The following is a 16,392-nucleotide window of genomic DNA, read 5'->3' on the forward strand; positions in this document are numbered from 1 at the left end:
ACTGTAAGCTCTTGTGTCACCTCCTCATCCTCATAGACTGTAAGCTCTTGTGTCACCCCCTTATCCTCATAGACTGTAAGCTCTTGTGTCACCTCCTCATCCTCATAGACTGTAAGCTCTTGTGTCACCCCCTTATCCTCATAGACTGTAAGCTCTTGTGTCACCCCCTCATCCTCATAGACTGTAAGCTCTTGTGTCACCTCCTCATCCTCATACACTGTAAGCTCTTGTGTCACCACCTCATCCTCATAGACTGTAAGCTCTTGTGTCACCCTCTCATCCTCATAGACTGTAAGCTTGTGTCCCCCCCCATCCTCATGTCCCCTTTGATTTGTAAAGCGCTACGGAATATGATGGCGCTATATAAAGATTGTTGTAAGATTATTATTACAGGCTCCCAGCTGTCATGGAAAGCAATTGGCGTCCATATGGAGGGCACCCATATGCCAGGGGCCAGGATCATTGTGGGCAAGTTCCCCCTCCCCTCCCCTGGTGACACCCAGCTGTCTGTTATTCCTCTTATACCAATTTCAAGCCTAAATTATTGGGGGTTTCCGTCTTCTTTTCACCTTATGCTCCTCATAGTTAATTTCCAGACCATTATATTCCATTATTTATAGAAGAAGAAAAAAAAAAAGATGTAGATGTGAACTGAGCCTTAGAATTATTATTCTATTCTATTATATATGGTTATTATTAAAGAAGAATTCAAGTATTAACCAAAAACTCGTAACAAGAGACAAGCAACTTCAGACATATTTGTGCCCCCCGTAAAATAATGTGGAGTTTCTTAGCTGGTGCCTTATAATTCTCCCTGGAAATGTTCCTACTTAGTATTGGATGATAAGAAAGCGCTGGGACACTCTCAGCATGGATTGGACTGGGTCATGGAGCGTCGGGGCGGCCACTTCAATGAAACACAAGTCACAAAATCTTCCATTTTAAAAGACATTTAATTAAATAAAAGTAACACAACAAAAAGGTCACATGGTAAGAGCCAGGACGAGATGTTACGTGTCCCCTTCATCTATACGGTACCTACCAGGCAATGCTTTGTGCGCCTGTAGGTGGTCCGGGCAGTAACTAGTGCTCCACTACACGTCTCACCCAATCATCTCCAGAACCGAAATGTCTGACCAATGTAAACGCGCCTCTGACCAGAAAAATAAAAGGGATTTCTATAATAAACTCGTCTCTTCTCAGTATATTATTTCTGGGTAATATTACAAATCTACAGAATGTACAGCTCCAGACGCTACCGTAAGACACAAGGATGAGATGAAGAGCCACGTCTTCCACTGAAGCTGATGATGGCCGCTTCTCCAGTATGGAGGCGCCGTGTATTATTCCCTTACACAAGAAGGGGACAGTACTAAGCTTTATATACCGTTCTTACAGTATTTATAGTGCAAAGCAAACGCTTCATATACTCTATAGCATCGTCATATCGGGAATGTAACAGCATTAAGTGCACTAGGATCATCACCAGTGTGTAAACAAGGTGCTACCTGAGGGCATATCCACTCAGTGTTATATATGGGAGGATATCCAGTCTGAGGGGTAGAGACCCGCATGTTATTCTAAGGAGTCCTACAGGCTTCCAGGGATCATTAGTAAGTAGATTAAATCAAGCAGGAGGTCTAGTTTTACGACCTAGTCCATACCTGACCCTTTCAGACATAAAGGTAGGGTGCACTACACCCTGGTATATGGACACAATTCATCCCTAACTAAGTGGTTGGGTACCTATATAATGGAATTGAATCAAGTAGGTTTTACAGTCCCCAGTAGGACATCTGCCGATGTGTCAGATGTGTTACTGGGATGATTTACCGGTTATACCATCATGATCCGCATCTGTATAAGTAATAAGAAAGCATCCGAGACACAAGTTACAGTAACACATGGCAAAAACAGAGACAGATACTCTTACCTAGCTCCGGTGGGGACAATGAGCCACCATCATGGCCAAGCTTTACCACGTCAGTGTATTTATTGCTGCTCCAATGCAGAATTGATCCTCCGGTTCTAGTAATCCGGATGAAGATGCTGACAAATGGATAGATTTGTCTTTTCCACTGCAAATACCAACACAGCACCCGGGATTTCTAATAAATGAAGAGATGACGTCTACTGTAAAGACAAGGTGGTGCCTGCACATGAGGCACGGGAACGTATTGCCCTTAAGACATGTTCATCACTCATCAGAAAATATACAAAATGGAACAGGAAGGACCTACTAGGTATTTCTACCTACTGTACACAAAGGTGAATTATAAATATTCTGTGTAAACTACAACACTCGGAATGATGGAAATCTCTCGCCTTTCCACACACCGCAGGGACATGAACCCTTGGACAGACGAGGTTATGTAGAAAATCGACCCTGCCAGCCTCTCATCATCCACTTTACACACAGTCCCCATGCGAACATGAAACTCTCCTGTATTGCTTCTTCCCAATGCTGGATCTCGTGGAACACACATGTATGTGCTGAGATCTGGCTCCAGTATCAGTGGTGGATCACCAGGCCTCAGAGGAACGGCTGCCCAAACGTCTTCCTGCATTCTGTGACGCCTGTGCTCGGGGGACGGTCACAGATCTGGGTGCACTTCACCTGATCAGGGGTCAGGCGATCATAAGCCACTTTGTATTCCCGATCAAACACATCTAAGAAAATGGTAAAAGCAAATTACAGTCACAAACATGACCTATAGGTGGTGCTCAAAGGTTATGTCTAGAGAGGAGTGGATGGGTAGCTTCAGTTTGGGTTCAGCTGCGCGACCCAGATGTATTGCCGTATCGGTGGCTGAAAAGCCAATTCTGGCAAATTGACGCCCCTTGCTGCTAGTCATGGACTGGACACTTATGGCCAGGGCTAGCAGCAAAAGGATTCAATTTGCTGGATAGGGCGTTTGGTGCCAATCCATCCAGGTCACACAGCCTAACCCGAACTGAAACTATTGATCCGATCATCCCTAGTTGTGTCCAATATGAACCCATTTTAGCTTGGAGTAGAGGAGGATGCAATACTAGACTTAATATTAACATTCAATGGAATCCAAGGGAAACAGGGTACAAACCAAGAGGTAAGGAGCAATGGCCAAAGGTAATGTCCTCCTCAGTATAGGTTGTCCTATAGATAACATTGGTGGGGATCTCAATGACAGAGCTGTGGAGCTCCTCAAACCGGTTTTAGTTCTGATCAGAATATTTTATAAATATCGGATCCCATCACTTATTTGAGAGGTGGTTATCCCCCCCATCTCCCCCAGGGTTTTGTGGCTTCTAGGAAAGGATAGGTGCCGCTGTATATCCATCATCATCTTCATTGGCTTCTATGGGAGTTCTTGTCATGTGAGGAAAGGAATGACGATACAAATCAATCACTTACCTATGTCAATGTTCTCTCTCCCCAGAGCTACCAGGGTCAGGAACAGAATCTCCCTGTACAAACTCCTACAAAACAGAAATACAGAAAGAGTCAAATCACTTATCACATAGAAACAACTTCACATTAATTTCAATCCTAAAAACGTGAACACCGGACGATCCGACTGATTCGGACTGAGCGCAGGATTTAACTTTCAAATTGTGTCGCAACCCCAAGCACTTACATGCACCACTAAAAAGATGGTGAACTCTGTCGGACATGAGCGGGGAAGTGTCATGTGCAGGATATCGGGCGCACAATCTTAGTGATTCGCGGCACAGTGTATTATACACGGACAATTCTGTGAACTCCAGCGGCCGGGTATGTAATTGTGCCCCATTGTGTGATGCATCGCTAGTGCCCGTACCTCTGTCGTGAATTCTTTGGACTGTCCTGCAGGGCCTCCAGTATCCGGCTCATCGGACCGTACACGTTGTTGCACTTTATGCTCCTCACCAGACCTTGGAGAAATTCCTGGTTGAACGTCTCCTCCTGTTTATGCTGGGAAAGGGCCAGTGGGTGCTCCTGGGCTGCAGAAAGGAAGAAGAGAGGATTGATAGTCTAATAGAGAGAACATTGCTCTGCTCACACGTCTGCGACAATTTGTAAGAAAAGAATTAAATGTATAATAATCTCTAATAAACTACAAGACATCTCTAGGAGGAGATTCTCTATCCCCAGGTTTCGGTTATACATCTGTAATGCGGTGACACCCAACAGACACATAAAAACACAGTCATCATAGACACTGGGCCTGGAGTATGACAAATGGTGCAGGCCTTCAGGATCTCGCTCATCTACGGTGACTATCCAGAAAACCTGCTGGGTGAAAATGAGAGGCTGACAACAGAGAGTCATAGCGGGCAGAGCTCTACACCCGTGCAGACAGCAATCACAATGACACAACAGATCTGAAGCTTTTTAGAGCCTGTCCTAGTCCAGATCACTCATATTCATCTATAAAGATGCCACATGGATGCCAATCAGTCATGAAACGCCATCAATTTGTGTGGACATGTGAATATCCCCTAAAGCCAATGTTATCCATCGTGGAGATCCACTATAGATCCAGTGCTGATTGCATATTGGGTACAGCACAAGGTTTCCATATTATTAGGAAACATGTGGCCGTATTACATGAGGTGCTGCTGTGTGCATGGATAATCTACTCATTTTGGGAAGGACTATTGACAGTTCTCAAGAAACATAATAGCCATGCAAAACTGGACAACCCATCTAACAGCAGGGACTCACTCTCATAAACTACAGTGCAGTTCTGACCTGTAGGCAAGACAAGATTAAAAGTCATTACGACCTCAAGAAATAAGGAACATTAAAATCACTGAGATTTGGAAAAACTGAATTTTCAAAAATGACTTTATCCCTTGAACATTTCCTGTAGATCAGGCCACATGGCAACCGCAATGATAAGCTACAATCCTGATGTTCAGCTCACGCACATTACATTATGTAGCGAGCCCTGACTTCTGATGTACAGGAAGTGACCGGACACGGCTGGGAGGAGACTTGCCATGAGGAGCAATGCTCCAGGGTCCATTTTATAATTCACAGGAGCCGCTGACTCATTTCAATGTCATCATGCAAAGCATCTTACTACAAAAAAATGAGGTAGTACCATCAGTTTTGGGGGCAAGAAGTGGCTGACAGGTAGGTGCAGGAACACTTAGGAGAGGCAATAGACTCCCTTTTAAAAATCTTCTGAGTGAACGGAGTCCAATAAAACCTACTTAATGTGTTCCACAGTATGTAGAGCGGCTGCCGCGGGTCCTGGTGTAGCTTCAGATTGTCCCATAAGACTTGAATAAGGACGTGTTTGCTGTCTTCAGATATTGAGGTCCTAGGAATCTGTGGAGTCAAATACAAGAAATAATAAGAACTAGATGACGGCACTTGATTCCCAGATCAGCCACAATGGCTGCTGAATGATCTGTGACTGAAATGCAGATCACTATTTTATGTTATAGCATAATGCATGGCTGCCATTCAGGGATATGAAGAGCTGCAGTGTAAAGTATGAAGGATGGATTGAATACAATGAGATTTATCAGTGGTCTATTAGACCAGAACTGTTCTAGTTACCCACGATAACCAATCAGAGCTCAGCTTTCATTTTCCTACGGCTGCTTATAAAACTAATGCTGAGCTCTGATTGGTTTGTATGGGCAATAAGAACAATTTTACCTCAGAAACTTCTGCTATATCTCCCCCAATGTGACTAAAAGGCAGCCAAAGAGCCAAAATCGGCAACATTTACGAGTATTACTTGTGGGACAGTGACCTCAACTCAAATATTGCTATTCCCTCTTCTAAATATAACTTTTTATATTTAATAAATTAAGCATATAAATAAATTAATCTTTATATAGCACTATAATTTTCTGCAGCGCTTTACAAATCGTATAGGACATATACAAATAGACATACGACATAAGATAGTAATTACATACTCAGAGGAAACCTATAGGAGTAAGGGCTCTGCTCAAGAGCTTACAATCTATGAAACTGTAATTATCTGTTCACATTTCATTTTTTGTTTCAGCTTTTTTTTTTTATTTAGCACTTCCTGCTGGAGCTTTGCAGACATAAAGGTTAAAATGTAAAACAAATCTGTAAATGGCCCCTTAGAGCACAGGTACCAGGGTCACCCTGATCGTCTCTGCTCACCTTAGAATATCTGTTACAATGTTCTGAAGATAAGATTAATCCCGGCAGACTGCTAGGAAGGTCCAGTCTCCTAAAATACCACACCAAGTTCCAGAAAACAATGGGGTGATGGTCCACAAATCCTGGCACGGTAATAGCTGGGTCCCCTTCATTCTCCAGTAGGCTCTCCAGTTCTTTCCACACTACCAGGGGGCTGAGGTACGGGACAGTGATAGGCTCAGGGTGCGACATCCTCCATTCTGGAGACTCCTGAGGTCAGGGGTGAGAGTAGAAGTAATGTTACTTACAGTATATTATCTACATATACAGAGTGGCAGTAGTACAGACACCTCCATATGTTACACTACAGCAGACATTAGGAACGTTTCTTCTTCATCCTGTGTTAGTAAAACTGACATTTACTGACATAACTAAAACGATGAAGCTTTGATTCTATTGGCAATTAGAATACAATAAACACTTAATAGGTGCCTCATAACAAATGATCTTCCCTGGACCAAAAATGCATACAGTCTACCAGGCTCTCTCCATGCCCAAACGTAAGTAGTCACCAGATGTTACTGCATTAAACTACTTGGGTAGGGGATGAAATGTCCTTCCTACAGTCCCCTCTTTATGTCAAATCCCATCTCTTAACCTATATAAAATCTCCCCCAAAGTCAAAATAAGCAGAGAAGAGTTATCTTTTGAGAGGAGTCAAATTTAGAAGCTTCAGGGGAAGCATCAATTCAAACAAAACTCTTTGGTTCTATAGTAGCTAGTAATATTTTGGTGTCATACTACAGACAAAAATTCTTCTTTCACATCACATCAGACTTGTGATTATGTGATCTACACAACCAGAGAAACAGATGGGACTGAATGTTTATCTGCAGATCGGATTCCCAGCTATACTTTGACCATCTCTGGTTCTGTATCTCACAGATCCACAAACTTCATGTATCTACGTACTATAGAACTGAAGATCGATCTGAAGTGACTCTCCCTCTGCAGACTCTGATGTGACTCATTTCATGCAACTATGACTCCCTTCTGGTCCCGTTCATGTGACTTTGGAAGACATTTTTTTTTATAGGTAAAGGGCCTCATGCACACGACCCACAGATTTCTATTAGACTCGGGTGCGGTGAGGACATGGGAGAGGGGAGTCCATGTCATTTGAACTGCAACCAACGGCACATGAACTGTTGTTTGCAGCCCAAATTTTGCACATGGTCGTGTGCATGATGCTGAAGGGCAAGATTTCACATAAAAGTATGAATTCTAAGAAGCATATTTATTACCCGACCTGACGGGGCAAGCGGTGTAATGGAGTAAAACCTGGTAACACATTCCCTTTAAATGATACTGTGGAGACGATGACATCTTCTCTAATTCCTACGTAATACATTACATAAGATAAGTTGTGCTTCTAGACTGTGGTCAAACGTGTTAAGAGAGTGGGTGTGCAGACGTGATTATAGGAGAGTGTAATGGTAGAATGACAGGGTCACATACAGCGGATGTCTGAAGGTTAGTAGGCAGGCTGCCAGTGGAAACATGGCTCAGATTGCAAGATGGCTTCTCATCCAAAGGGCTGAACGTACTGATGCTTCTCACTACAGGGAGACTTGGAGATGTTGATTCGCTGCTATTATTCTTCCTCCTTCCAGTCGGGATCTGTATAATTCTGACATTAGTCTCCTCTGATTTTGTTTTGTTACTGAAAGTAAAACAAAAAAATATCTAAGTGGTGACTTATCTGACATATATATGTTTTGTGAACCCCCAGAAAGTGACTGCATTACTCATCCTAGTGCACTACCTCTTTATCTACTGCGCGATTCTGTATTCATCCCCCCTTTCACTACAAAGGGGCTGCACGTAGCAGTCAGACAGGTCAGAAGATGTGCAAAGTTAAAGAGGACCGGTCACACCCATATGGGACCATAAACCAACCATAGGTCTATATGGACCTGTGGTTTAGGTTCCCAAATCAGCCTGTATTAGGTTTCTACATGGCTCCAATGTTAAAAAAAAAAATAATAATTATACGTCCCTAAATGTGAGTCCGATGTGCCTGCAGCTGGGTCCAGTGCGCACCTCTTCTTGCAATTGTGCAAGTGCTGTACCCACAGTACATGCAGAGTGAAGCCGGGGTGTACTACTCTGGCTTCACTCGCAGCAGAGCTCAGGAGAGAAGGTAAGTACAAAGTACCTCAAAGAGTACAATTCAGGGAACTAAACAATAAGGACGTGTGGGTGGTTTAGGGTCACGAATTAAACCTTCCTCTTAATAGTTCTATTAATGCAAAATACCAACCTTGGATGTAGAGAAAATGTTGGACTAATAATTGCAGACTTGGGTCTTTGAGAAGAAGCAGAAGGAATCGGCATGTATTCAGCAGACGGGCTGGCTTTCACAAAATATCTAGTAGAGAGACAATGATCAGAATAATGGTTAGAACAGCAGACACATTACAGATCCCAGAATTTTCTATGACCGTATCCTTACCTTCCAGGACGGCGCAAATCTCGGATTTCAATATTTAGGAATGGTAGGAAAGGGCTGCCACAGAAGGGACATGTTGTGTTCAGATTGGAGTCATCTGCTGTCCAGCCTGCCATGATCTCTTCATCGTGAACAAGACAATCACAGGTCAGACACCGTGAACAGCTGGAGATCAGGACCTTCAAAAGAAAAGTGCAGAAAATTCTTAAAGTCAGGGTGGCAGATTATGCCTTTTGCTCCAGGGGCAGTGCTCCAGACATTTCCTCACTCTGCCCTTACTAACATAGACTCTCTTTAAATGAATACTAGTTATCTTCTGCGCTACTGCCGAGGAGGTTCACGTAATTACATTGTTGTTAACATTTGTGTTTACAAAATGCAGTGTCAATGCAACGCGTCAACAACATGTTAACATTGTGTTTAGAACTATGTAATTGGGCAAATTTTCTCTCTTCAGCTATTGCATTGCGCTTCAAAAGGCAATGTAAATGCAACGTGTGAATGCAGCCTAAAAGTGAATATGCGAATATATGAATTGATTGCGGTTTTCCTGAGGGTGCGTTCACACGTGGCATTATTAAACGCATGCATTTTTACTCGTTACTATTCATTTGGCCGGTTTAAAAGTATTTTTTTATTATTGCTGGAAGTGTAAGCAGCTGTGTTAACATTAATGAAGAAAAACACAGTAATTTGTAAAAAATAAAAAAAAAATAAAAATGCATCCAAAAACACCACATGAGATTGAGGTGAGGTCCTCAATCTGCTGGCTGAGTCAAATTTCATCTGTAAAAACCTCTCATGTGCTTTGAGGGTGCAGTCACAGGTTGAATTTAAGGCATGCATTTCAAAATGCACTGCAACAGCTGAAGAGAGATTTACCTAATAAAATAGCTGTTAACAATTGTGTTTACAAAATGCTAAAGTCTTGACCGCATGTGTTAACATTGCATTAACAAACCCATGCGTTATCGCTGTTGCAATACGTATTGAAATGCATTTGTTAAGCACCACATGTGACTGCACCCTAAGGGACTTCAGCAATTATTGAAGTTATCCTTTACCCACAGGATAAGGGATAAGAGGATGATCGGAGGGGGGGTTTAACCGCAGCCGATCACAAGCACAGGACATCAGAGTCCCCTTCTCAGTATTGGGTGGACCAGCAGGTGGAGGAAACGTTCTTCTGCTTCATTTAATACTATGGGAGTGTCGGGTATTGCTTAGCAGGTAAGTGATCCATGCGAGATCAGATAGATAAATATTACTTCTCTGAGCGTACCTCCATGGCATAGTTCTGGAAGACACTGGTACTGCTAGAGCTGCAGGAGGAATGAGGCTCAGGTTTGTAGTTTATTGTGATCCTAGAAGGAGAGCCTGCGTAGAAGAGTAAACAATGGTAAGTATTATTTTTACATCATCCCCTAGAGAAGCTTTCCCGTCAGTAGCGCTTACTATTGTTGTAGAGCTGCTTGCCGCTGCCCTCCTGGGACGTGTTGCTCTCCAGGCTGGTCCTACTCATCCCCACCGAGCTGCTGGCGGCGGTGAGGTCGTTGTCACGTGAGGAGCTGATGCCTTCAAAGTCCTCCTCATTGATAGAGCCCGATTCTACATCCCCTGCCCCACTCGAACACAGGCTCATACGGTCAGCGTTCTGATCCTGTGAGAATACAGTATACAGTAAGGATTTCAGTACACATGGTCATACTGAAAGATGCACCTGAGTTACTGTGCTGTTAACGTATATGCATAACGCCTGCAGATAGGAAAAAACATATAAATTGCTCAGTTTCTCCTGCTCTATAACATGCTGCCTGCAGATACGACACTGTACAATCTGCTGAGCTTCTGCTCTATAACATAGAAAAATACTTGTTTGTGGTGCATAACTTGCCCCCTGAGGAGCTACTCACGGCACAAGACCAATGCCCCGGAAGAAGCCTCACTGGCGAAACCCTGGGTCGGGCAAACAAGAAAGCTAGCGTCCCGCTATTTGAACTGTGATATGCACATTTTTAACTGACTCTTGTGAGTATGATGTACTTGAATAAATTTTAACTTTGTTGGAACGTACCACACCATCTGCCTGCATAACTCTTCCAGTTAAAGTTCTGTATAAAAGAATTAAAGGAGGATAAAGAAAGTGCAATGGTGGTAGTCTGAATGGTGGCATACTTTCAGCAGGAGGAACTAAGGATTGGTGCTGTTCACTGTCTGGTGGTTAAAGACAGAATAACGAGGGAGAAGAATAATATTTGGAGCTCCGGCCATCGTGAAATATTTCTTTCTCTATTACTTTGGATTGCTCTATAACAGTGGTGGCGAACCTTTGGCACGGGTGCCAGAGGTGGCACTCAGAGCCCTCTATATGGGCACCCTTGCCATCACCCCAGGGCAGGGTTTGCCAGATTAAACTCAAGGCCTCTTGCAGTCCCAGGCAGCCCAGGACCCTCGAAGGAAGCTACAATGATAAGCCAAACTTCCTCTCCTTCTTTCTACTGCATTGGTGTCCTCAGGTGCCTATACAATTTAAACCTGTGAAAGAGCAGGGAGTAATAAGTTACTGCTTAAATTGTTGCATTGGCACTTTGCGAAAAATGCGTGGGTTTTGGTTGTAGTTTGGGCACTCGGTGTCTAAAAGGTTTGCCATCACTGCTCTATAACATGCTGCCTGCAGATAGAACACTATGTACAAACTGCTGAGCTCCTCCTGCTCTATAACTTGCTGCGCCACAATCCGATCGCGTGCGCCAAAATCCCCGGGCAATACAGGGAAAATTGGCACAAATCGGAAATATTCGGGTAACACATCGGGAAAACGCGAATCGGGCCCTTAGTAAATGACCCCCCACTATGTGCAATCTGCTCAGCTCCTCCTGCTCTACAACATGCTGCCTGCAGATAGAACACTATGTACAATCTGCTCAGCTCCTCCTGCCCTATAACATGTTACCTGCATATAAAATGCTATGTACAATCTACTGAGCTCCCCCTGCTCTATAAAATGCTGCCTGCATATAGGAGAACATGTACCACTTGCTCAGCTCCTCCTGCTCTACAACATGCTGCCTGAAGATAACAATACATTGTTAGAAGTTTTTATGCTACAGAAAATCAGTCAGTGAAAGCACATTGCCATTCACCTGAACGGACCTTAGCTTAGGCAACACATTTCTTATTCCTCCTGTGTCTGTTTCTTCTAGTAGATTGTAAGCTCATGTGAGAGAGGTCCCATTTTATTTGTAAATGCCCTCCATGATTTGTTAAGCGCTGCGGAATATGCTATATAAATAAGGATTTATTATTATGCTGAGCCGTGCCAAAGGGATTCAGGCACTCTGTTCATGACAGGCTGTGGTCCCATTAGTCAGACCATTGGATGTGTAATATGTATTTTACATTATATATAACACATACATACACTCACCGGCCACTTTATTAGGTAAACCATGCTAGTAACGGGTTGGACCCCCTTTTGCCTTCAGAACTGCCTCAATTCTTCGTGGCATAGATTCAACAAGGTGCTGGAAGCATTCCTCAGAGATTTTGGTCCATATTGACATGATGGCATCACACAGTTGCCGCAGATTTGTCGGCTGCACATCCATGATGCGAATCTCCCGTTCCACCACATCCCAAAGATGCTCTATTGGATAGAGATCTGGTGACTGTGGAGGCCATTTGAGTCCAGTCACCTCATTGTCATGTTCAAGAAACCAGTCTGAGATGATTCCAGCTTTATGACATGGCGCATTATCCTGCTGAAAGTAGCCATCAGATGTTGTGTACATTGTGGTCATAAAGGGATGGACATGGTCAGCAACAATACTCAGGTAGGCTGTGGCATTGCAACGATGCTCAATTGGTACCAAGGGGCCCAAAGAGTGCCAAGAAAATATTCCCCACACCATGACACCACCACCACCAGCCTGAACCGTTGATACAAGGCAGGATGGATCCATGCTTTCATGTTGTTGACGCCAAATTCTGACCCTACCATCCGAATGTCGCAGCAGAAATCGAGACTCATCAGACCAGGCAACGTTTTTCCAATCTTCTACTGTCCAATTTTGATGAGCTTGTGCAAATTGTAGCCTCAGTTTCCTGTTCTTAGCTGAAAGGAGTGGCACCCGGTGTGGTCTTCTGCTGCTCTAGCCCATCTGCCTCAAAGTTCGATGTACTGTGCATTCAGAGATGCTCTTCTGCCTACCTTGGTTGTAACGGGTGGCGATTTGAGTCACTGTTGCCTTTCTATCAGCATCGAACCAGTCTGCCCATTCTCCTCTGACCTCTGGCATCAACAAGGCATTTCCGCCCACAGAACTGCCGCTCACTGGATGTTTTTTCTTTTTCGGACCATTCTCTGTAAACCCGAGAGATGGTTGTGCATGAAAATCCCAGTAGATCAGCAGTTTCTGAAATACTCAGACCAGCCCTTCTGGCACCAACAACCATGCCACGTTCTAAGGCACTCAAATCACCTTTCTTCCCCATACTGATGCTTGGTTTGAACTGCAGGAGATTGTCTTGACCATATCTACATGCCTAAATGTACTGAGTTGCCGCCATGTGATTGGCAGATTAGAAATTAAGTGTTAACGAGCAGTTGGACAGGTGTACCTAATAAAGTGGCCGGTGAGTGTACATATATACAATTGTTTATTACAGTCTTAATACAAAAACAGTACGATGCTTAACCCCACGAATAACCACTTAACACCAAGCAAACTAGTTAATGCAGCAAGACACATGACATTACCTTTCCTGGGCCGCTGTAGCTTGCGATCCTCGAGTACCATTTAGAGGCCTTCTCAGCAACTCCTTTTCCAGCAGAGAACATGCTACTCTTCAGCACATCGAGCTTAGGTGTAAGAATTGTGTCCAAGTTGAAAGACGTTGGAGACATCAAAGCTACCGTAGAGTCTGGAGGGTGCTCCGTTTTTGGACTTCCCAGTGAGTATGCAGGAGAGGACCAGAGACGGCCACGCTGCCGCTCCTCAGGTTTTGCATGGTAAGTTTTGGACTTCGTTAGTCTAGGTGGCTGTGGTGGGGTGGAGGGAAGACTTGAGCGTCGGCAGAGCGGTATAGCTTTAGAGCTTTTATACTGATCTGAGGCGTTCCCTTGTAGGTCCATGCTCGGGGCTCTGCTGGTCAACGGGCTGCTCATGTTGTTCATGTACATCTCAATCTCTTCTGCAAGGTCCCTTTTTGCAGACGTGGTCAGTAGGGTTTTGTCCGGCTCTTCCTCAGGTTCTTCTTCTGGCTCGGTCTCTGCTGCTAACATTGATAGAGGGTCTGATCCAACTTTTACATCTGTCTTCTCGACAGGCTTGGCTGGGAACACAGATACAGAGGAGCTGGTGCTCATGTTGCCATTGCTCTTTAGTGGTCGGCTTTCTACAGTGTCATTATCAAGATCTTCAAGGTCAAAGATAACTGGAGAGTCAGCCTTGTCCGTATACCCCTCCTCTAACACTGGGGACTCCTCATCACTCCACTCCTTGGTCATACTCACTATTTCCTTCCTTGGAGATGCCTTCTTGATGTCCAAGGTCTTTGGCCGGGGAATGCTTTTCTGTAGGGCTCCGCTGAGTATCTTAGCATCAGCTCCTAGTTTATGGAGAATTTTGCCAGCTTTTTCCTCCTGGCCACTGCCACCGATCAGTAACCCTGCAATATCGCGATTAGCTTCCCATTCTAGCTGATTATTCGCACTTGGTTCCTTAGCACTCTTGTGCCTCTTCCGTAAGCTCCAGCTTTGGAATATTTCCCTTTGGCTTTCCCTGGCGTCTTCAAACGAGGAGGAAAATAGTAGCCCAGCTGCATTACCTAAAGAATATGTACATATTACATTATATAATAAAATATTACATACAAGTTCAATTTCATTCTTCACTAATACAAAATTGTAGTCCGGCACCTGGATGATACTGATCTAACTATGGAATATGGGGCCTAGCTACCTTACATGTCCACAGACTGATGATTATTTACTACTGATAATTTTAGATTTAGTGAGAACCTCTGCAGTAAGATCTAAGAATGGGGTGCGTCTGTCTCCCAAATTAAGCTATGTACTGTGGAAACTGCTGTAACCACTTAAAAATCTCTGCACATGTAAGTCTTCATACATAACTGTCTATTTAGCACTATGACAGATGTCCACTAGAGGGAGCTGCCATAGGAACTAAGAGGAAACTGCACTTTTATATTACTTCTATCTATAAGTGGGGTACAAGTAGATTTTGTTTATTCCAAATACAGCAAGACAAAGCATTGCATTCACATGTTAGGTTTTATATATGTTCAAGGAGGATCTTACTGGAAACGGCCAGAACTAAAGAAATGCCTGATGACAACCTGAAAGCATAACCCCATTAATAAATTAGTAGTATGTACCGTCTTATTTAATGAAAAAAGTGTTCAATGAGATTCATAAGCTTAGAACAAAGAATTTTCATGGAAATGATGATATTATGTAGCATTTTCTAATTTCCCATTTTCATAAAAAATACAAAGAAATCAGAATACCAAGAATAAGTCCTTGATGTCAGAATGGTAATGCTAATCTTATGCATATGCTCAAAGTATGTAATGGACTGGGAGACTACTGAATAGAGGTGTTGAACTCTTTACTTGGTGTCTATCAGATTAATTTAGATACTGACCCCCGAATGTTTATTCAAGGTATTGTGCCGGATCTGGAAGTGTGTAACCTGACCACCCAAAAATTTTAAGTGATTTGGGACCAGTGTTTGTTCATTCTGGACTTACCATCTGGTCCTTTACTGGCAATTAAGAAGAAACCACTTTTTTCAGTACAGGATTATTTTAAAGGACACCCTAGGACAGTGGTGGCGAACCTATGGCACTGGTGCCAGAGGTGGCACTCAGAGCCCTTTCTGTGGGCACTCAGGCAATCACCACAGGACAGAGATCACCAAACAGGACTAAATCCACCAAATCTTCCAGCAGTCCCAGGCAACTTATGAGATGCTGCTCTCAGCACTATTTTAAAGCAACACTTCATTGGCTGTTTGGAACTGCAGGAAAACTGAGGTGGTGTTGTCAGAACCGCATTATCTTTGGAGGTCCTCCTGCTGGACCCACCATTCTTCCTCTACAGAGTTACTGCTTAAAATGCCGCATTGGCACTTCACAGTTAATAAGTGGATTTTGGTCGTAGTATGGGCACTCGGTCTCTAAAAGGTTCGCCATCACTGCCCTAGGACATTGGGACCATTTCTCTACAAGATGGATTCTATTGTCTAGAAAATCTGCTCTATTTTAGCAGCAGGTTTATGTCCTGAAGGATTGCCAGGCCAGGGACCATTACTATTATTTGTTCCTATTGTTTTTCATCTGTGACTGTATTTGTTTGGCTCTGGCTTTATGTTTATACCAGAGATGTAATTGTCTATGTGCACTTTGTTTATTTCCAAAAAAATGGAATTCTTTCTGCCTTAATAAAAATGAAGAAAAAAAAAGCCAAAAATACATAAAATGGTGCTGTTGGTCTTTCTGTGCACAGTATCATAATGTGAGCTCTACTTGCCTGTGCCAATAGTTTCAGCCATGTTGTCAGGTTTCACCTCCTTACGAACGATACTGGATGTGGATTTGGCAGCTTGAGAAACAGGGCTAAGGAGCTGGGGGAGGCCATCTCGGCTGCCCTTAGAGCTCTCGTTCTCAGATACTGAAGAAAAAATAGATATCAGGTTAAATCACAACAAATCAACAACCCAATTAAAGGGCTTTTCCCCCCATCTAGACTTCTTATAAC

General features: G+C 43.5%; 1 protein-coding gene across 5 annotated transcripts in view; it reads right to left on the reverse strand.

Annotated features, from left to right (window-relative positions):
- Positions 1-934: 934 nt before the first annotated feature.
- The window catches only part of DENND4A (DENN domain containing 4A), an 89,922-nt gene continuing 74,464 nt past the window's right edge, over positions 935-16,392 (reverse strand). For 3 of the 5 annotated variants that reach the window (XM_072148684.1, XM_072148680.1, XM_072148682.1), the window contains 13 exons: positions 16,165-16,305; positions 13,369-14,438; positions 10,065-10,269; positions 9,892-9,986; positions 8,613-8,788; positions 8,421-8,528; positions 7,616-7,820; positions 6,119-6,367; positions 5,182-5,299; positions 4,688-4,714; positions 3,801-3,963; positions 3,395-3,459; positions 935-2,670 (listed from right to left, as the gene is read on the reverse strand). In XM_072148684.1, coding sequence (XP_072004785.1) covers positions 2,534-2,670; positions 3,395-3,459; positions 3,801-3,963; positions 4,688-4,714; positions 5,182-5,299; positions 6,119-6,367; positions 7,616-7,820; positions 8,421-8,528; positions 8,613-8,788; positions 9,892-9,986; positions 10,065-10,269; positions 13,369-14,438; positions 16,165-16,305 — 2,759 coding nt within the window. In that variant the 3' untranslated portion in view covers positions 935-2,533. The remainder of the gene's footprint in view (positions 2,671-3,394; positions 3,460-3,800; positions 3,964-4,687; positions 4,715-5,181; positions 5,300-6,118; positions 6,368-7,615; positions 7,821-8,420; positions 8,529-8,612; positions 8,789-9,891; positions 9,987-10,064; positions 10,270-13,368; positions 14,439-16,164; positions 16,306-16,392) is intronic. The other 2 variants (XM_072148685.1, XM_072148681.1) reach the window with 1 other exon arrangement.

The sequence above is a fragment of the Engystomops pustulosus genome, chromosome 4 (assembly GCF_040894005.1).
Source record: "Engystomops pustulosus chromosome 4, aEngPut4.maternal, whole genome shotgun sequence".
NCBI lineage: Eukaryota > Metazoa > Chordata > Amphibia > Anura > Leptodactylidae > Engystomops > Engystomops pustulosus.